Below are 21,485 nucleotides of genomic sequence, written 5' to 3'. Positions count from 1 at the left end.
CCTTGAACCTCGAAGGGGACTTACCCAGGCCCAGGTTGGAGATGGTCTCGAGGTCTGTGAAGCTGCTGGCTTCCAGGATGGCCTGGGGCAGCCTCAGCGTGAAAGGCAACAAGTCTCTGTGGAGACAGGAAAGGCCAGAGGTCATGTCGGGGAGAAGGACCCGTGTGTCCGTTCCCTGGCCCCCCCCGCTGGCTGCTGGGGCCTCTAGGCAGACCAGAAACTTCCCTGGGGCTGAGGGGCTGAGCCCTGTGGATGAGGAAGCAACCAGTCAGATGCAGTCCTGGGTCAGTCCTGAGGGACCCGCAGAAATGGGAGACTCTTCTCCCTGGTCGCTTGTTTTCCTGTATCGTGGGAAGCCCAGGTAGCTTCTCTAACGGTGCCCTTCTGGGTGGAGCCTGCCTGCTACCCACTGCTGCTCCACATGGAGATGGGCAGAGAGCACCCAGTCAGACTTCCCTAGTGAAGGCTACCAGTCAGCCCTTTGGGGCTCCTCAGGCCCCGACCCAGACTGCGCTCTCAGCACTCATTCCCACCTCAGGCCACCACTACCCCAATCTCTATCTTGGCAGGATGGTACCATTCAGTCCCGTGTTGCCTCAGTTTACCTGGGTGGCTGTCTGGCCTGCCAGCCGGGTTTCCAGTGGCTCCTGGGTCTCTGTGTATGTTGCCATGGGCAGCAGAGTCCCTCAGCTCCTCTGGGGTCCACCGCCCAGCCCCCAGGGCAGTCTCCCACACTCTCTCAGGCACCTCCTCTGTTGGTCAAGATGCTGCCGGGATGGCAGGGGGCCAGCGCCAACCCGGAACCGCCGCATCCAGGGCCTTCCAGGGCCTTCCTGGCCCCCACTCTGCCTCGCGCGCCAGCTCCTCCATTCTGCCCACCACTGCACACCCTTCCCTCGCACTCAGGGGCCTCCCAGCTGCCTCCCCAGAAGGCACGCTCATTTGCTTAGACTGCGTGAGCCTTGCTCATTCCCACCTCTCGGCGCATCCCAGGTGACGGCATCTACTTCCATTCCACAGAGCCTCTGAGGCTGCGCCACCATGGACCACCTCCTCCTCCGTGACCTGGTTATGTGCAAGGATTTCATCTGTCCCCACTCCCTGCCACAACAGCCAATGCACCCCTTCACCCAGGGGCCACCTCTTCTGATCCAAGGAGAAGTACCCACAGGAGGGGGTGTTTGCTGGGCAACTAGTAGGTGCCCAGGCACTGGACTGGGTGTTTGCAGGCCTTATGTCACATGACAGTATTACTATTTTTTCTTAAGATTTATTTATTTGTTTTACAGGGGGAGGGGCAGAGGCAGAGGGAGAAGCAGACTCCCCGCTGAGCAGGGAGCCCCCACACGGGGCTCGATCCCAGGACCCCAGGATCATGACCTGACCTGAAGTCAAGAGTCGGACGCTCAACTGACTGCACCCCCCAAGCACCCCCCAAGCACCCCAAGTACTGTATACTGATATACAGTAATCAGCTATCACTATAACAGAGCACCCTTATGGGTAGGTATTAATACCTTTGTATTACTTAATTTATTACAGATCAGAATCCCATGGGGGAGCTGCTAAAAATGCAGATTCCCAGAACTATGCACTTAGGTTCCCAGGGTTGGGTCTGGGGGTGGGCCAGGGATCCCTATTTTTCACCAGCTTTCACAAGGATCCTGATGGACACAGCCTGGGATGGGAATCAGAGGCCCCAAAAGCAAGGGCTATCGGTAACCCTAAAAATTAAGCACCTCTCCAGGTGTGTGCGTGTGTGTGCGCACATATGTGTGTGTGCGCCTGTGTGAGTGTGTGTGTGTGTGTCATACTTACAATCTCATATATATACAGACATATATTCTCACACATAGATTCCCATACATATATATTCTCATACTCAGGAGAATATGTATTCTCATTCTTGTATTTTCCTGACATCATGGACTATTAAGTCCATTAAAAAGCATTCATAAAAAGAGAAATTTAAAAAATGGAATAATGCTCCAATGGAATCTGAATGAATGTTCTAACATGTCCCCCCCACACGCTGGTGAGTCAACTGTATAACCTCTTGGGGTGGGACATGTCCTTCCCTAGAGGTCTCAGTTCTAGCCAGTGTCTTTCGACCAGTGTCTTTTTTGACCATGACTGCCAGTTAGAACCACATCTGGCATCATGAGGCAGTGTGTGTGCACACACGCTCTCTCACACACTCATACACAATCATGCATAACTAGAGCAAGAGTTTAACAAAACAAGACTTATTCCAACTTACACGAGACACATTCTCATATTTACCAGTCTAGTTTAATTTTTCGTTTAAAAGGAGAGCAGTCACGGGGCGCCTGGGTGACTCAGTCGGTTAGGTGTCCGACTCTTGGGTTTCGGCTCAGATCTGATCTCATGGGTCGTGAGATCAAGCCCCATGTTAGGCTCCATGCTCAGTGGGGAGTCTGCTTGGATAGTCTCTCCTCTGTCCCACCCCCCGCTTTTGTATCCTTGCTCTCGCTCCCTCTCAAATAAGTAAATAAAATCTTAAGAAAACAACAAAAAAGGACAGCCGTCATGATCCAACAGACAGATGTTATACCCCCTCTAGGGTCATAGGAGTGGGAGGTCGGTGGGTGGGGCTGAAAGTTCCAGTCCTCCAAACCCGGGGTCTCCCTGTCACCAGCCCCTCCTGAGGCCACCTAGCGGCCCTGCCTGGGTTAGCTCTTAGCACAAACTCAGGGAGCACTGAAGGGGGCTCATTAGGACCAACAAAACCCACCCTATCACTTGGGAAATCCCAAAGGGTTTTAGGAGCTTTGTGTCAGGAATGGGGACAAAGACCAAACCAGATAACTTCCGTGTTATACTCCACTCCCTCCTGGGCTGTTACCCAGCATTGAAAAATACCACATACCAATGATACTATCTAGTTTATGCCAGTTCTCTCTTCCCCTGAGGGCTCAGCAACCCTGCCCAGAGGCTAACGGCCCCCCAGTTCACAAGGCTACTGACTCCTGGGCGTGCTGAGAATTTGTCCTCACAATCCTTCAAAGGGGCTTAGTAGTGTTCCTGGTTTGTACGAAGTGTTCCAGAAATGACCAAGTGTGTTCATGCCTCTGTTGCTCTGGAAAGGAGCCCCAACATCTCCTTGGCTCCTCTGCTCCCTTACTCCTCTCTGCAGTGTCTGTCTCTACCCTGCTCAGTTCCTCCAACTGTTGCTGAGGCAGGGGCCTCCTCATAGTGCCTGTGTGGCTGCTGTGGCCCCGGACTGGTCTCCCCTCTCCCCTTGCCTCTAATTCCACCTCCTACCATAGCTCTGCAGCTCTGCTACAGTGCACACTGATGTCACCACAGCTCCTGGGCATGGCATTCAAGGTCTCCCCTCTCATCCCCACCATGTGTCTGGTTCTCCCCCCACAGCCACGCCCAAGCTTCCCACTGCCAAGTTTTTGCCTGTGCTGTTTCCATTACTTAGAATTCTCTTCCTGCCCTTCCTTGCCTGGCCTCTGATGTCTCCTCTTCTACAAGAAGGCCCAGACCCTCCCATTAATGGAAGGGGAGAACTGAAGGGGAGCAGCACACACACCCTCTCACCCCCAGACCTATACGGGGGTGGGGGGGAAGACGGGAAGAAGTACCTGGGGCTCAGGAGTCCAGACAAGCTTGGGTCAAATTGGCTGAGAACTCAGCTGTGCGACCCGAGCTAGAGACATCCCCAGCCTCAGTTTCCCTGTCTGTAAGAACACACGCCAGGCCCTCTGGCAAGCCCTTGCAGGGATCTTCAGGTTGGACCCCCAGCACAACCTGGGGGCAGGAGGCATCTGTCCCTGGAGTGGGTCTCCAGGTGAGAACACCTATCCCACAAGGCCGCAGTAGGGGTTAGAAAGGACTCTGTGGGCAGAGCGTAGACCAAGCCGACTCAGCAGCACAGACATCGAGTCAGTGGGAAATGGTCTGCAACGTCACTGCTGTCATCCCACCCGGACCCATAGATGCCTGTCACCGGCTCTGCCCGCCCGCCGCCCCCGCCCCCCACCCCCAGCGCAGCTTCAGTGTGGCCTGCTCCCGAGGGCTGGCACCTGTGGCCCTCAGTGGCTTGTCATGGCATGCTGGAGCCTCACGGCCGGTCCCACCAGGCCCACGGGGAGCCACAAATGCCTCCACTTTGGGGGCACAAAAGCCCAGCCCCATTGGCTTTTGGTAGATGACCCCGAGGTCTCGCCTATGCTCAGAGAAGCCTCTGGGGTCCTGCTGAGGCTGGGATGCCCCCTGCAATTGCGTCCTTGCTGGGCTTCTCTGCCTGCCCCATCCTGCTCCCCCTTCCTCCCCACTGTGCTCTCCTTGGGGGGGGGGCAAGTCCTCTCAACTCTTGCCCGTAAGAGCACCCCTCGGCTAAGCTATTACTGTGCCCCATCCCAGAGCTGCTGAATCAGTCTCGGGGTTGGGTGGGGGCAGGAGTCTGTATTTTTCACTGGCCCCCTGGGCGATATGGGAACCAGGCTGGTCTGGGAAGCCTCTCTAGTCCTCACACCAGACTACCCTCCAGCCTGGAGCATTCGGGGGAGCTCCCCGAAGCGGAACCTGTAGCTTCCTGCGTGTGGGGGGCGGGATGTTGTGGGCTGCGGGGCGTGGCGTGGCGGGGGGCGTGGCGGTGCAGGATCGGGGAGAAGCGAATTCCTCCAATGAGGGCTCTGGCGCTGTGTTGCTCCTCCTCTATCATCCCTTTGACAGGTGAGGCCACCACAGGCAGGATAGGCCAGGTGACAGCCAGGTGACAGTCTCCAGCTCCTAAACTGAGGTTCTTCCACGGCACCGCACCCCTGACACATGGCCTTGGCGCTGTCGCCAAATACAGCACGTTGACACCCAAACATATGGGCTCTGTGCCCTGTGATCTCCTTGTGGTTCCCAGAGCAGTGGAGGGCGGACAAACAGGTACCGGCTTCTCTGGAACACAGAGAGCCGCCGGAGGCCAGACGGTTGGGAGGTGACGGTGTGAGCTTGGTGACTAGGGCTCCAGATCTCCCCGGACAGACAAAATCACTGTCCCCCAGCGGAAATTGAACTAGGACACCTTCTGGCTGATGGGCAGTGTGCTGTGTCTTTATCCTCCCCTTCTCCAGCACCCCTCTAACGGGCATCAGCACCCCCATTTCACAGAAGAGGAAGTTGCGCCTCAGAGAGATGAGGTAATGAGCTCAAGCTGTGGGCTCGGGGATTATGTCATTGTTTATTTATTCATTCAAAGCACCTGACCTGTGCCCAGCACCATGCTGGGCATGCCCGTCTGAGATAAGAACCTCTCAGAACTGGAACAGGCCTGTCCGCCTGAGAGCTTGGCATGTCAAAGTACACCATGGCCCCAGGGGCCTCAGGGGCTTTGCCTGGCTCGCCCGGAGGAACATGCTAGGTCGTCTGAATTAGCATGAGAGGCACACAGTGGGGCGGTCGTAGCAAAGCTCACGGACCTTGGAGCTTTATGTACCTTGAATCTCCACCCTGCCTTTAACCAGCTGCACCACCTGAGCAAGTTCCTTCTCTCGGTCTCAGCTTTCTTATCTGTGAAATGGGAACTGTCTGCCAGATTTATGAAGGTAATGGACAGCGCAGCACTGCATACCCGAGAGCTCCCGACAGGTGGCCATGGCTGACAGCCACCATTGCCAGCATCACCCTTCCTGCCCGCTGGAGCCCAGGAGCGGCCCGCTAGGCTGGAGGGCTCTTCTGGGATGAGCACAGTTTTCACGGAGCGGCAGCAAGGATGGGTCTCTCCGCAGCACAGAGATGTGGGCCTAGAGCCCCGAACCCCGAGATACTTTGTCCTGCCCTCCTTGGCAAGGCCCTGCAGCTTAAGCCATGACAGTGCAAAGATGTACTTTTACGTTCCTGTTGACCTGAAACCAGTTCTGAGTAAACAGAGCAGCTCTGAGGGTGGCGACCAGGCACCCACCCCACCCAGCAGTGACTTCAGAATCACAGGCTCTGTCCCACTGAAGGGTATCTGCCCTTCCTGTTGTCCCCACAGGAAGTGCCATCTGCCACCCCTGCAACAGGGTGGGTTAGGTCAGCACGGGGCTCCAGGGCGTCCTGGAAGCTGGGGTGAGGGGCAGTGAGCCAGGGGGAAGGGGGTGATGGGGGTTGGGTCCTGCGAGGCCAGCCCAAGGGAGCCTCAGAGCCCACTCCACCCCTCATGGTTACCAGGGCAAAGCCAGGGACTGTCCCCTCTCTCTGCACCCTCTGGGCTGCACCTTTCCTTCTGGGGGCCTCCCCGGGACCCTCGCCCCCACCCCACGGTGCAGGGACGTCTGTTGCACCCTGATGCCCCTCCGTGGGTCAGGCATACTCACCTACTGACACAGTAGAATGCGATCAGTCTGAAGATGTCCTCAAACACAAGAACCGAGCCTTCCAAGTACAATACTGTGGAGAGATGACAAAAGCCTTGGGTGAATGTTCCTGCCAGAGAGGAGGCTCTCTGAGGGTCGGGGGCCATGACTGCCATCTTCACGGTGGGTCCCGGCACCTGCTACAGGGCCTGGCATCTGCAGCTTCATACATATCGGCTGCCAATCTGACCACGGGGGAGTGGGAACCAACCTTCTATGGTGTTATTCCACTGAGATTTCGGGGGATTATTACAGCAGTTGGTGTTGTCTTTAATCTACAGTCATCATTTGGGGGCAAAACGACACAGACAACTCTAGATTGTACGAGCCAGAATCAAACATCTAATGGATCAGGGTTGTCTCGGCCTGACAAGGAGCTACAAGGCACCAGCAGGAGGCAAGTTGCCCAGATCAGTCTTGGCCTCCAGGAGATACAGCAATGCCAGCCCAGGGCCACTGGCCCTTCTCCCAAGAATGCTTGGGCCTATGAGAACCTTCCTTGATTTGGCTGCATGGGTAACCCAAGAGTGAGGGTGACCCCGATACTTTCCAGCTCTGACAACAAAGAGGGACCAATGCATTTGGCCAAGATCCCATCCCATGGTGGATATGGCTTGTCGGAGGGGCAGGCAGGGTGCTGGACTATGCCTGAAAGGGGAACATGGTGCCACTCTCTGCTCGGGACTCTCAGGGCAAGGGGCCCAGAGAAGCTACGTGAGTTGGTTGAGGTCCACTGCCCATCTTGGCTGCCAACCACCCTCACAATGCCTGTCACCCCAGGATGCCATATGCCCAACAGGGGATGCCCACAGTGAACAGTCTTTGGCATCAGAAGCACCGAAAAACTGAGTGTGTCACATTTCAGTTCTAGTTTCTTCAGGTTCTTTTCGCATCCATGCAGTAGAAGGAAAGGTGGGACCTGGGTCCCAAGCCTGGCTCCAACCAGGAGCAAAAGGAGGTGCAAAAGGAGCTGCAAAAGGAGGAAGCCTTTCCCACCCTAAACACACCCGCATCTCGCTGACAGCAAGCTGTCCTGTTTTCGGAGCCCAGGACAGTGTTTTGCTGCATTGGTGCTCTGCGAGAGGGGCACACACGAACTGCAATGTTTTGTTCCAACAGCTTTATTTTTATATTTGCCTTCTTTCAACATACTAGACACTGTGCTCAACAGTTAACATGATTTTTTTTAAAGAAGTTCACATTCATCATCTATTTATGGCAAAGAAATAATGGCTTCCCATTAGGATAGCTATAAACACTTCAAAAGGGAGTTTAAAGAAAAATGCTAAGTAGATTATAGGACCCGTGGTACTGGAAAAGTCAGAAATGTCAGTCCAAGGAATGACCGACCATTCTCTGTGAATAGCAGTGGGGCAGTCCACAGCGCCACCTAGTGCTGGCATTTGGTACATCGCTGACTTTCTCAAGAAGCGAGGGACCAGGGAGCCTGGGGCCAAAATGACATCCTGTAGCCTCAAGAGGTAGGGAGAGCTATAAAGTGGGATCTCTGACGGCAGGGTTAGTAGTGACGCCCGCAGGAAGCCAAGACTAGCACACTGGGAGGGCAGGCTCAGTAGTAGCTTTAAGATAAAGTCAGCCACGCCCCCTTCTGTGCCTCCAAGTCCTTTCTGTGAAGCCATACTTCTCTTAGCCTCAGTTTACCAACCGTCTCCTTGCTGGGCAGCAGCTGGGGTGCAGGCACCAGAGCTCATTCCTTTTTGGGCCCAGGACCCAGCACAGGTGTATACATAGTGGCCCAGTCAACTTTGTGCTGTTAAACTTGCGGATCTATAAAATTGTGAGCCACAGTGAAAGCTCTTGGTTTCTATTTAACTTGACCTCTTCTGCCCCAGCCCCGGGTACCCTCCACATCTCCCACGCTATCCATACACAGATAGTGGCAACAGCTTCCCATCACCCCACAGACCAGCTGGGGGAGCTCGCGCTTGCCAGGGCCAGGGTGTGACCCAAATCTGAGTCTCCCCCAGGACCCAGCACAACGTGTGGGGTGCAGTTTGGGAGAACAATACATGTTTATTAAATAGCCATCTGGGAGGGAGACACCAGAGGGCAGAGGCCTGGGGGCACTTGGGTGGGGACCTTAGGCCTCCTACTGCATAGATCGTCAGCCTTCCCCTGCAGGAGTCCATAGGGACCGCTCAGACTTGGGGGAACCCTCACAGACAGCCTTCCACCATTCTGGAGCCTGGGCTAATGCACATCGGTAGGGGACAATCCTTTGTCCCCGTGAGTGATGGGCGGGCTGTGCTCCCAGGACTGCCCTGGGTTCTGTGCAGTTCTGGCCTGGTGGCTTGCCTGGGCCCAGTGGCCCGAGTGTGAGCATGCCTCCGTCGTCTTGTTATCTATCCTCTCTGTGCCTTCGTTTCTTCAGCTGTAAAATAGGGATAATAAAGTAGCCCCCTATTACAGGTTGAACTGCATTCTCCCCAAAAGATACGATGAAGTCCTAACGCCTGGTACGTGTGAATATGACCTTATTTGGAAACAGGATCTTTGCAGAAGTCACCCAGTGAACGTGTGGTCAGACTGGATTGGGGTGAGCCCTACATTCCATGAATGGTGTCCTTATAAAAACATGAAGACATGGGAGACACACACACACACACACACACACACACAGGGGAAGCCATGTAAGGACACAGGCAGACTGGAGTGAGGCCTCTGTAGGCCTAGCAACACCAGAGTGCTAGTTGTCACCAGCAGCTGGGAGAGAGGGGTGGAACGGATCCTCCCTGATCTGCAGACAGAACCCATCCCTCGCCACACCTAGATTCCAGATTTCTGGCCTCTACAATTGCAAGAATCAGTGAGTTGCTTTAGGCCACCCAGCCTGCGTGACTTTGTCACAGCAGCCCTGGGAAACTCATGTGCCCGCTCATAAGCAAAACCCATCCACCAGAGCTTCCAGAAGGGTTCACAGCAGTCAGCCAGCGAGGGTACAGGATTACTAAACCCTAACTTTAAACAAGCAAGCCGAGGGATGCCTGGGTGGCTCAGTCAGTGAAGTGTCTGCTTTTGCCTCAGGTCATGATCCCAAGGCGTGGGATCGAGCCCTGAGTCAGGCTCCTTACTCAGTGGGGTACCTGCTTCTCCCTCTCCCTGTGCCTGCAGCTCCCCCAGCTTGTGCTCTCTCTCTCTCTGACAAATAAATAAATAAAATCTTAAAACAAACAAACAAACAGTAAGCTAGTCATGGTGTGAGGTAGGGCTGGAGGTGGAAGGATTTTTGTGGCTTTGCTTGACATTATTTTCTACGGCTCCTCAGTAGAAAACTTGTCCCTTGGTGGAGGTGAGAGGAGGGTGGGAGGGGAGGGGGGGAGGGGATTTTCCTCACTTGGTCCCATCAACACAGTCCACATTCCACCCTCCAGGTGCTCGCTCATGCTCTTTCCCTGTGGACGAGGATCCCTCTTAACACAATTTAGCTTTTTAACTGCCTTATGGGTACAACTCATAGCATTAAGTACAAATGTTCTCGGACCTATGGTGAGGGATAGACCACTATGAAGGCACCAAAACCCTTCGGACAGAGCACCCTAAGTGGGTGAATTGTAGGATATTGAATATATTAATAAATAACTCTCAGTAAAGCCATTATTAAAAAAAAAAAAAAAACCCATACACCAAGAGTAGACTGAATTTCATTGCCTGTAGTATGTTTTTCTGGGATTTTTTTATAATGGGCATCTATGATTTCAGTAGGCAAAGAAACTGTCAAGTGTCTCTACATTTTTCTCTAATCTTCTAAAATTCTCTGTAAATTTTTCTCTAAAGCTGATTGGTTGCCAGTGTCCTCTCAGCTGAGGCCACTTCAGAGGCCACTCACAGCCCTGCTAGGCACAGCCTACAAGGCCTCCATGGCCCCCAACACTGAGGGGACCACGCTGTCTGCGAAGCCAGAAGAGCCTCTTCAGAAAGAGCCTCAGGAATGCCTGGTGGGCGCTCTGCCCTTGGCTGCCGCCCAAGGGAGCTGTGGCCGGAGCCCAGCTAGGGAACCCCCCCAACAAAGATGCTGGTTCCAACCGGTCATCTTGGACAAGCGCCAGCAGCGAGCTCCCCGCTGGATGGTCTCTGGGGTCCTCAGCTGCAGCCTCGGTGGGCACATGCCAGGCCCTGTCTAATGCATTTCTCACTCAAAATGTAAGACAGGAGAAGGGGTCCCCATCGGTCACACCTGGCCCAGAGGTGACAACAGGTGACGATGACAAGACATCGCTTCTGCTTCAGGAAAAGGAAATCTTTTACCTGAGGACTCACCACCAATGCTGAAACGGGACAGCATAGAGATGCCACATCCTTGCACACCGGCTGGCTGCTACCATTTACAGCCTCAATGTCAAGATGAAATAGTCACAAAGACCAGAAAACTAGTAGATCTTTTTTTCTTTCTTTCTTTCTTTAAAGAAATTTCGTTCAATTGACATTGGCTTTTTCCACTTAGCATAATTTCCTCCAGGGTCCTCCAAGTTGCTGAGTGAACCAACAGCCTGTTCCTTTTCACTGCTGAGGACTATTTTTCCGGCCGGATAGGCCAGTTTGCTTGGCCATTCACCCAGTTTCCAGTTTTTAGTTATTTTTTTTAAGATTTTATTTATTTATTTGACAGAGAGAGAGCAAGCATGTGAGTGTGCTTGAGTGTGGGCACAAGGAGAGGGAGAAGCAGACTCCCGCTGAGCAGGGAGCCCGACTGAATTCCAGGAACCCCAGATCATGACCTGAGCTGAGGGCAGGTGCACAGAGCCACGAGGAGCTTATTATGCGCAAAGCTGCTGTGGACGTTTGTGTACAAGTTTCTATGTGAATGTACATCTTCCCTTCTCTAGGTTTCCCAAGAGAACAATCACTGGGAATATGGTAAAGTCTAACATCATGTTTCAAAGGAACTGCCAAACCATTTTCCTGAGTGTCTGTACCCCCCAGCAATGTGGGAGGGACCCAGTTTCTCCTCATGCTTGCCAGCGTGGCGTTTATGTCATTTTTTATTTTAGCCATTCTGATCAGTGTAGAATGAGATCTCATGGCCGTTTTAATTTGAATTTCGAAAGGACACGAGACATCCGTTCATGTGATTATTTGCCATCTGTATATCCTCTTTGGAGAAATGTCTGTTCATGTCTTTTGCCCATTTTCTAACCAGACAGTTGGTTTTTTTTTTTTTTTTTTTAATATTGAGGGTTTTTTTAAACTGCTTTATTAAGCGATCATACACATACCGTCCAATTTGCCAATTTGAAGTTCACAATTCAATGTCTTAGGGCATGGAGGCACGTAAAGAGTTGTGCAACCATCACCACAATCAATTTTAGAACATTTTCATTATCCCAGAAAAGAGACCCTATACCCACCAGCAGTCACTCTCCAGCCCTCCCTCTCCCGTGGCCCCTGGCAACCACTAATCTATGTTCTGTCCTTATGGATTTGCCTGTTCTAGACATTTCATGTAAGTGGAATGATACAGTGTGTGGTCCCTTGTGCCTGGCTTTTTCCACCTAGCACAATGTTTTCAAGGCTTGTCCATGTGGTAGGATGGGTCCATGCTTCAGTCTTCTTTATGGCTTATAAAATTCTATTGTTTGGATGGACCACATTTCGTTCACCCATTCATCACTGACAGGTGTTTGGGCTGTCTCCACATTTTGGCTACCACAAATACTACTGCCTCAAACACGTGTGTGTACACGTTGTGCGGACACACACTTTCATTTCTGTTGAGTACAGACTCAGAAGTGGAATTCGGGGTCATACAGTAACTCCGTATGTTTAAGAAACTGCCAACTGTTTTCTAAGTGACTGCACCATTTTACTCTCTGCTTGCAACATACGAGGGTTCCAACTTCTCCACTCCAATCCTTTTTGATTACAGCCATCCTGGTGTGGATGAAGTGGTATCTCATTGTGGTTTTTGGTCTGCATTTCCATGATGATGGGTGATGCTAGCCTTTCACTTTGTGCTTACTAGCCTTTCATGTAACTTCTTTGGAGAAGTACCTATTTAAGTTCTTGGCCCATTTTTCAATCAGGTTGTTTATTGTTCTGTTTCAAAGGGCTCAATTAGAGTTCCTCTGTAGCTGGGACATTTTCATTATGTACTCATTTATCAACAAATATTTATTGTGCTCATCATCTTGATAAAAAGGGTAGATGGATATAGAAATTGAGAGCAAGCCTCCCAGTAGAAGGATAGCAGGGAATTTGCCAATGGTCTGGCCACAGGACCTATCTAGGACATCCCGCCGAGGATAGAGATTCAAACAACCAGCTCCTTCTCTTTTGATGATTTAAAATTTGGTGGGGGTGCAGATGGGAGAGGTATAACTGATTTCACCTTAGAGAAAATCTTGCATGAAGCAAGGCCTCAGTATGCGTGTTTACAGAACGAACATTGGATGGATGAGAACTGCCCCAGGAGGAAAGGGTCCCCAGAGGGATGCAGGAAGGACCATGGGCTGGAAGGAGAGGCAGAGTCACAGATCTCTCCCAGGGCTTATCCTTGGAGAGAAAAAGCCATCACTCCCAGTTGTTAAGGGGGAGGGGGGAATCCAGGAAGTGGCCCTCCTCCAATGCTTTATGTGACACTGCTGAGCCAACCTTCCCTGAACCCTATCACCTAGAATGGTTGGAAGACAGATCTTAATGGATTCTCATCCCACTTCCTAAAAGGTACACTAGCTTGCCAACCTGGGTCCCCAACGGGAAAGGCAGAGGTGCAGACCCTGAAAATAAAAAGCCACGGCAACAAGAAGCTGGGGAGTGGTTCCCAGCTGGAAGCCAGAGGGAGAGTCAGCAGCAGGCCTGGCAGGTGTGGCCAGGCCCACCCGTCCAGGGGCCTCCTGTCCCTCTTGGCTCCTTCCCCTCTTGGGAGGTCACAGGTGCCTTCTGGCTGCCAGGGAGCCATGGTATGGTTGTCATGGGAACCCCCACCTGGCCCTTGTGTGGCTGAGGTGGTAAGAGGACTGTTTCCTGTCCAAAGGCCCAATTTTCTGCAGTAGATGAAAACGAACTCCCCTGCTCCCAGGACTGAAAGTGGGGGAAAACAGCAATTTCTCAGTCCGGGGGGACCCCGAAGTTCCAGGCCTAGCTCTGGCATCCCCTTGCTTCCAGATGACACTGCAGAAGGCAGCTGCCTCATCTGTGAAATGGGAGAACAGCCCTCTCCCTGCCAAGGAAAGGTGCTGCTAGACTGGGGCTTCTGGAATGGCTGGCTCCAGCAGGAGAAGCTGCCAGACCAGGGTGCAGACAATCTCATGCCGGGCAGCACCTGCATTCTCTAGGCAGCCCTTCTGCCCGAGCGTACAAGGACTAGAGCACAGAGTCGTGCAAACTTTCGGCCCTGCTCCAGGCAAAGCCTAAATGTGGACCATACTGGCCAGGCACGGGCTCCTGGTTCCAGCAGCCACATGCCCAGAGCCCAAAGCCCTCCTCAGAGACTTGCTTTCTCTAACTGCCAAGTGAGCATGAGAGTAGCTGAGGCCCTCCCTGGCTCTCTGGCTCTTTGTGCAGAGGCGGGCGCCCCGCCCAGACCCTGAGTGAGGAATGGCAGCCCCTGTACCACAGACAGCATAGAGTCTGAAGGTCTGTGGAGGGAGGGCAGGGACCTGGGAGAGGAGGACAGTTTGAAAATGTGCTGGAGACAGATCCCTTTCTCTCTCCTTGCCCGGCACGGATGGTCCAGGGTGGACACCTTGGCCTCTGGCTCATCGGCTGGCCTAGAGCCCCTGCACTATTTACCAGCCTGCCTGAGCCGCCCTTTGTAAAACCCCCAGCCCCCTGAGCTTCAAGGTTTTTCAATGTAAATTCATCCTCTCTTAACTGTCTCTACCACATCTCCTCCAACAACCACAGGCCTCTAGGGGGAGGGTATGAGCTGCAGGGAGGCTGACGGGGAAAGGAACAGGGAGGACCTGCCAGCCAGAGTCAGGGGCCAAGCAGGGGGCTTCTTCCAAATGCTCCTATGCCCTCCTATAGGATCTTGCAAGGGAGCACGGAGGTGCCTCCTCTTTTAGGTGGCTACAGCCCTGCACTAAACTGCACAACTTGACAAGCAGAACACCAGCTAGATTTCAACCCCCATTCAAATCACCAATGAAGCGCTTCTGGGCAGTGCACAAGCTATGCAACAGTCCACGGCAGCCCTGGTTATAAGTCATGGCCATCTTTGCTGGTTGCGGTTGGCATAAGGTGCAATTTCCTCTTGATTTCATCTTAAGAATTTTAAGATGAATAAAATACCACAATGTCCTTTTTACTGAGTTGTACACCACACCCCAGATTGGCTCAGACTAGAGACCTGACCACACCCAAATGTTCCTCCTAGTGGATGGGGAACCACGGAAAGCCAGAATGGAAGGGTCCTTAGGGGCAACTCCAGTCCAAACTCCCCCATTGCACTGATGGAGAAACTGAGGTACAGAGAAATTATGTCATCATCCTTTGAGAGACGACTAATTTGGGTGCTTTCCAGAGTTTGACTGTGATGCTCTCTGGAATCTAGGTTCTGATTCGGATTGCTGTCGTTCTGCCCCCTTCTCCCAAATCCCAGCACGGGCTTTGAGCCTCCTGATTAATAATGGAAGGGTACTGTTTTCAAGGTTTCAATAATAATAATAATAATAACAACAACAACAATAGTAATAAGAGTATTATCTACCATTTATTAGTTGCGCCGCTGTGCCAGTCTCTATTTCTAATCATCACGACAAATTCCATTATCCTCATTTTAGAGGCAAGGAAACGAGGTTCAGAGAGGTTAAGAAAGCGGTCCAGCGGCCACATTGAAGAGGTGGCACGGGGTGGAGGGAAGGCATCCCAGTCCTTCCTACCGGAATGCACTCAATGTGTCCCTGCAGCTAGCAGAGATGCCTTCCCATGGGTCACACTAGGCAGGCCCCATGTCACCCTGGGGGAAGCGCTCCCGGAGGCCGTGGCACTGGGTCCACATTCCGCCACATCCCGCTGTGTTCCCAGGCCTGACTCCAGCCCAGAACGAAGCTCCCGGGAGAGCGAGAGTCAGGTGTCCTCCCTCCTCACCACCCAAGAGCCGGGACCTTGCCCGGATGACACGGATGACACGCAGCCTCAGCATCCCCATTGCGAACAGCACTCCCTTGGAGCCCCATGCCGGCAGCCACATCGGCAGCCGCTGCCACTGGGCTGTCCAAGCTGTGATGAAAGGATTCCTTTTCCTGGATGGTGCTCTTCCATATTTAGCAACCGTGTGGATGAGGCTTTAAGTCTGGGAAAGGAATACGGAACCAACTGTCGCAACGCAGATGGGACTTTGCCTGGGAACTAGGTAAAGGTTCAGATGCCAGAACAGAAGGGGACCCATTAGACAGAGGAGTGAACTGCCAAGTGTCAGGGAGACCAAAGAGTAAGCAGACCGGGAGGTGTTCGGGGAGAAGGGGCGGGAAGGGGTGGGGGAGAGCGAGCAGAGGCAGGCTGTCCGCCAGCAGGGAGTCTCATTACCCACAGAGAATGAGCTGGAAGTCTGGGCAAGCCATCTGCCTGCTTCTCAGCTCACACTGAGGGGCCAGGAGGTGTCTTTGGTGGTCCCCGTCAAGAAGAAATGCTTTGCTCTGCTGGGCTGAAGGAAGAAAAGGAGGCGGCCCACGGCACTGCCCTGCTGGCGAGAACAGCCCTGAGTTCCAGAGAAGGACCCATCAAGAAACAACCCAGCTCAGAAAACAACCCGGGTTCGACTTCAGAATCTTAACCCTGAGTTTTCAAATCTTTATCTGAGCTCCAAAAGAAAAGTGACCACCACTTACGAAAGCAGGGGGAGGCCCAGAGAGGTTCAGTGGCTTGCTAGAGGTCACAGAGCTAGGAAGTGAAACCAGGACTGACTCTGTAGTCCTCCTCCGGGAGCACACTCCTGTTGGTTCTCCAGACCCCGCTGTCTGGGAGAAACAGAATGCAAACTACATGCACAATTCTCAAAAAGTTTCCCACAGTCACAGCAGAAATGGTAAACAGAATCAGGTCACATGAATCCTAATAGTATATTCTATTCATCCCAAAATATCTAAAATACTACCAGTTCGCCAAACCATACATACAAAAAACTACTAGCGGGATAGTTCACATTTCTTCATTCTATGCAAAATCTTGCATGAATTTATTTTTATTATTCTTATTATTTTTTTATTTTCGAGAGCGCAGAAGCAGGGGGAGTGGAGAGGGAGAAGCAGGCTCCCCACCCTGGGATCATGACCTGAGCCGAAGGCAGATGCTTATCAGACTGAGCCACCCAGATGTTCCCTAAAATCTTGTATGAATTTGAACTGAGAGCCCATCTCAATTCCAACTCGCCACCTCTTACGTGTTCCACAGTCAGGTGTGGCTCAAGGCTGCTGCAGGGGAAGCCAGAGCCTGAAGCAGTGTTCTCATTCGGGAGCCAATCTGTCCCTCAGGGCACTTCTGGCAATGTGGGGAGGCATCTTAGGTTGTCACATCCTGGGGGGTGGGGAGGTGGTACTTCTGACATGGGGGGTGGTCAGAGATGCAGCGAAACCTCCTAGAGTGCACGGGACAGTCCCTCCCCCACCTCCCCACCCCCGGGGCAAAGAATGATCCAGCTCCAACTGTCAAGTGCACGGAGTTTCAGAAATCTGGCTGTAGAGGGAGAAGCAGTCGTGCTCCCGGAACAACCAGCAGGATGCCCATGCCTAGCAAGCTGCGGGGGGCCCAACATCCGTGCTCGTGGTGGAACAGACTGGAAGACAGGAGTGCCCCCTGAGACTCTGAATCACGGGAATCTTCCCCCATCCCCTTCACCCACAGTGCCACGAACTGGGGCATGGAATCAAGAACTAGGGACCAGTCTCAGGGGAACCGACGTTTCACCGGCTTCCAGATGCTGCTGGAAAACCAGCTGGCAAATACCCAGCCCAGGGCTCCAGATCGGGATGCCGCTTTCTTCTCTGCCACCCCTGGTGGCAGTGTCCTGGGGCGGGCTCAGGCCTCAACAGGGGGAGGCCTACAGTTCTGGGGAGCAAATTCAGTGGGGGTGATAGGGCACTGGATTGTGGGTGTAGGTCAAACCACACTCCCAAATCAGCCCATCGGTGGGCAAGTGGGTGTTCTCTCTAGCTCCTCACTGGTTCTGAATGTGTGGGGGGGTGGTATTTATAGACCCCAGACACCCCCTCCCCCCAGGCATCGGGCCGGTGCCCTCCTGAATCTCCATAAATGCTCCTGATCAGGAAAGGGGACACGCTGCTGCTGCACAGAGAAGAGTCTCCACTGACCCAGGGAGGTTCCTGCGACCTCCCAGGGATCGGGGCTCCAAACTCTCTGGCAGTTCCTCTAGCCCGACATCTCATTCAGATTTCCCCTTAGTTACCAGATGGCAATTCCACAGCCCAGTAAGAACAGTGATGGAAACAGGTATCTTGACCCCAAAGGATGTGACCACCCCAGAGGGACCCTGGAGAGTTAGCATCTCATGCTCCAGACACTCTCAAAGCTCCAGGGCTCTGCCCTCCCTCCTGAGCCCTGGACCCATGGCTTTATTCAATTTTCAATCAGCAAATATTTGCTGAGCATCGACTATGTGCCAGGCACTGTGCTAGGCACTGGGGTGATGGCGATGGGCTTCTTTCTCCCAGGCACAGCGGCTCCCCCATCCCTTGCTGTCACCCCCGCCAATCATTCTTCCCCTCGACCTAGGGTGATGCAGCCACAGGTCCCTGACACTGGGCGCCTACTGGTCCCTCTTCCTTCTCAGCCATTTCTGCCAACCTGTGCTGTCAGTCCTCCTCCTGAGTATCTCGGGAGTGTGTCTTGTCCTCCCACACCTGCTGGAGGAGCTGGATACAGGCCCCACCGTGTTGCCCCAGGATCACTGCCAAGTCCCCTCTGCTCTTCATCCCGGGTGGGGGGTCTCCCCTGCACTCCAGCCTCTGCACTGCACCCCCAGCAGTGAGGGGCATCTGTCTATCTATCAGTCAATTTTATTTTTAGGTAATCTCTATACCCACTGTGGGGCTCGAACCTATAACCCCAAGATCAAGAGTCACATGCTCCACCCACTGAGCCAGCCAGCAGGCCAAACCCAGGGGCTTCTGTTTAAAAGGCACATGAGATCATGTCTCCCCTGCCCACTTTTTAATGTCCTTCTGTCAGGGGTTCTTCCCCATGGCCTTTTAGATAAAGGCCGAGCATAGAGACCCTGGGTGCACACTTCCCTGGGATTCAACAGTCCGCATGTCCTTGTTCGTGCTGTCTCACCGCATCTCGTGCTCTTCCTCTTCTCTCCCAACAGGACTCGCTCACATGTCCTCACTCCTCAGAGGCATCCCCCTGGGGTCTCACTCACCCTCCAGTGTCGGGAAGCTTCCCCGATTGCAGTAAAAGCCCAATACCTTCTTAATATCATCACGTGCGTATCCCCACAGCCCTGTGTCCTTAAACGGAGTAGATGCATAAGTGCACATGGTATACAATCCTCTAATTATGTAGTGTGCGTGGTCTTTGCACACTGAAGTAGCTAGAAGTTTCCCTGAGAGCAGAATGTGTTTTCAACTCAAGAGCAGTACAGCCCAGTGTGACAGACACATGCTAGGGGGCCAAGCTGCTGGGTTTAAACCCCAGACCCACTTCCTGATGCGTGACCTCAAGCAAGCCACTTAGCCTCTCTGTGCCTCAGTTTCTCCATCTGTAAAATAAAGATTATACCTGTCCTGGTTATCTATTGCTATATAACAAACTGATTGCAAATTCTTCTGGCTTAAAACAATGCTCTTTGTGTAGCTCATGGTTTTATGGGTCAGGAATTTGGGCAGAAATCTGCTGGGAAATTTTTTGCTCCTCGCGGCACTGACTAGGCATGCACCTAGGGACTGTCCTGGTCCAGAGGATCCTTTACTCAGGCCCAGTGAGAAGCCTTGGCATGAGAAGCTGAAGGCTAAGCTCAGCTGTGCCCTCTTCGGCCTCGCTCTCTCTCCATATGGTCTCCAGGAGATCTCTCCAGGTGGTCTCTCCAGTATGGTGGTCTCAGGGTCATCAGATTTCTTACATGGCAATCCAGGATTCCCAGAGGCCAAGCAGAAGCTGCCAATTCTCTTAAAAGCTACACATGGAACTGGCAGAGTGTCCCTACTGCCTGACTCTATTGGCCAAAGCAGTGCCGGGCCAACCCAGATTCAAGGGGAGGCGCTGTAGCCCTTGATGGGAAGAGGGTCAAAGAAAGTACCACCATCTTGAATCTGCCACAGGATAGTGTTTCTGTCCTTGGGCTGATCTGCAGATTAAATGAGTTAATTCATATAAAAAGCTCCACAAGTGATTTCTACCGGTGTCTTCTGTCCTTAATCTCTCCCTGTACCCAGCAAGTTCTCAGTAAGTATTTTGTATCCTCACTCTTTAGTAGAGGAAGAGGCGCAGGGAGAATATTCTAGGTTGGATGGCACAGAGCGAGTTTCTTGTCCCAATTGCTGAACCACATTCTGCACACCAGGGGTCACCTGGAGTCCCAAGACTGCACCGTGAAAACGAAGTTGTGAGGGAGCACGAGAGAGCAGAACCAACACCAACTGAGGGCATAGCTACCGAGCCCACCGGCCCCTCTCCCGGGTGCCCCCCAAACCCGCATGTTACAGATGAGGGAAGGGAGCTCAAATGGGTTCAGGAGCCTGTCCAAGTTCAACCAGATGGTGAGTGACGGGCTTCAAATCCAGGTCTGCCTGTCCGACGGCTCTTGCTACTACAGCCAAGAAAACCATGGAAAATGCCCAACTATGTCTTCTCAATGACCGACGGAACTTTGGTCCTTGGGACCCTGACACCTATTAGAAGGAAACTCTCCGGCTCCCAGCAGGAAATACCTCACAATCTCAAAGGTTATCCTGTGACCAGCTGACGGTCCCACACTATCCGTGGTTTCTCTGGGAATCCGTCAATGTCATGATGCATTTCCTGTTTCTGCAGACATCCAGCACACACGCACCCACCTTTTTAAGAAAAGAGACAGCTCTTCACGTAAGCATTGTAACTGATTACCCATAAATACACACTTCATATCCACAGGCACGCACATCATGCTTTAGTTTGCAAAACACGCACATATACGTCAGCTTCCCGAGGTTCTGTACGGGAGGCACTGGAATCCCCATTTTACAGTTTTGGAAACTGAGCCACAGCGTGCTGGTAAACACGTAATGACCAGCCCACCGCCCAGGGCAAGAAACCTCGGTTTCACTGCATTTACCAGTTTCCATAATGTAAGAGCTCCCACCACACTAGTTTCAAGCACTGAGTTGCGCTAAGACGTGCACGCTCCTGTCTCACGGGCTAGAACAAGCTGGCTCCCGTGTGCCACCAGAGCCACAGCTTTGAGATAAAGCCACTCTCAGATGGTCCTGAGGAGGCAAAACCATCAAAAGACCTGGGACTCGGGTGACCCACGGATGAGAGGGACCCGTTCTCAGCACAGCTGCCCTTGCTGAAGCCCCCTACTCCCCGTGTACTCCCTTTCTGTCCAGCTCTGGGTCTGTGGAACGAACATGAAGACTTTGGATAAAATTTCAGCTCGGGCCTCAGATTCGGAGGGTCATTCCAAAGTTCCTAAGTATACTTGATGACTGTCTGCTCTCCCTCCCGCTCCTCCAACTTCCCTGTCTGGAGAGCCACAGGCATACAGAGAGAATCTCAAGCAGACTCCACGCTGAATGCAGAGCCCATCATGGGGCTCGATCCCAGGACCCTGAGACCACGATGCCAAGAATTGAAGGCTTAGTTGACTGCGCCACCCAGGAGCCCCCTGAGAGGAACAACTTCTGTGAAAGCTGATGCGGTGTCTGGCACACAGTGAGTCTGGTACAGTGCCTGGCACATGGTGTCCCTAATAACTGGGGGCTGACGGCTGTATGAGATTTCCTGGGTAGGGCCTCGTTACTGGGGAACTGGTTCTCACCTGGGGGCTGCTCAGGGCAGTCTTGCACGGGGAACAATGACTACATTCAAGAACATTCCAGCAGGGGAAGTTGTGCTGGGGCAAGTTCCTTAAAAGTTTCCACTGTGAAAACCAAGACCAAGACAAGCGATAAGCACAAAACATATGCCATAGGATCAGGACTGCTGGTAAAAGCAGTGTAAATTATTATT

At 52.8% G+C, this 21,485-nt stretch overlaps 1 protein-coding gene across 1 annotated transcript in view; it reads right to left on the bottom strand.

Annotated features, from left to right (window-relative positions):
• The window catches only part of RIN3 (Ras and Rab interactor 3), an 80,945-nt gene that overhangs the window by 36,264 nt on the left and 23,196 nt on the right, over positions 1-21,485 (bottom strand). Inside the window, exons 2-3 of the mRNA XM_032878674.1 lie at positions 6,324-6,396; positions 25-116 (exon numbers count right to left, since the gene is read on the bottom strand). Of these exons, the coding sequence (XP_032734565.1) occupies positions 25-116; positions 6,324-6,396 (165 nt within the window). The remainder of the gene's footprint in view (positions 1-24; positions 117-6,323; positions 6,397-21,485) is intronic.

Source organism: Lontra canadensis, unplaced genomic scaffold (genome assembly GCF_010015895.1).
Source record: "Lontra canadensis isolate GAN:19392208 unplaced genomic scaffold, GSC_riverotter_1.0 scaffold64, whole genome shotgun sequence".
In the NCBI taxonomy this organism is placed as follows: Eukaryota; Metazoa; Chordata; class Mammalia; order Carnivora; family Mustelidae; genus Lontra; species Lontra canadensis.
This window is presented reverse-complemented; position numbering and strand designations above follow the sequence as displayed.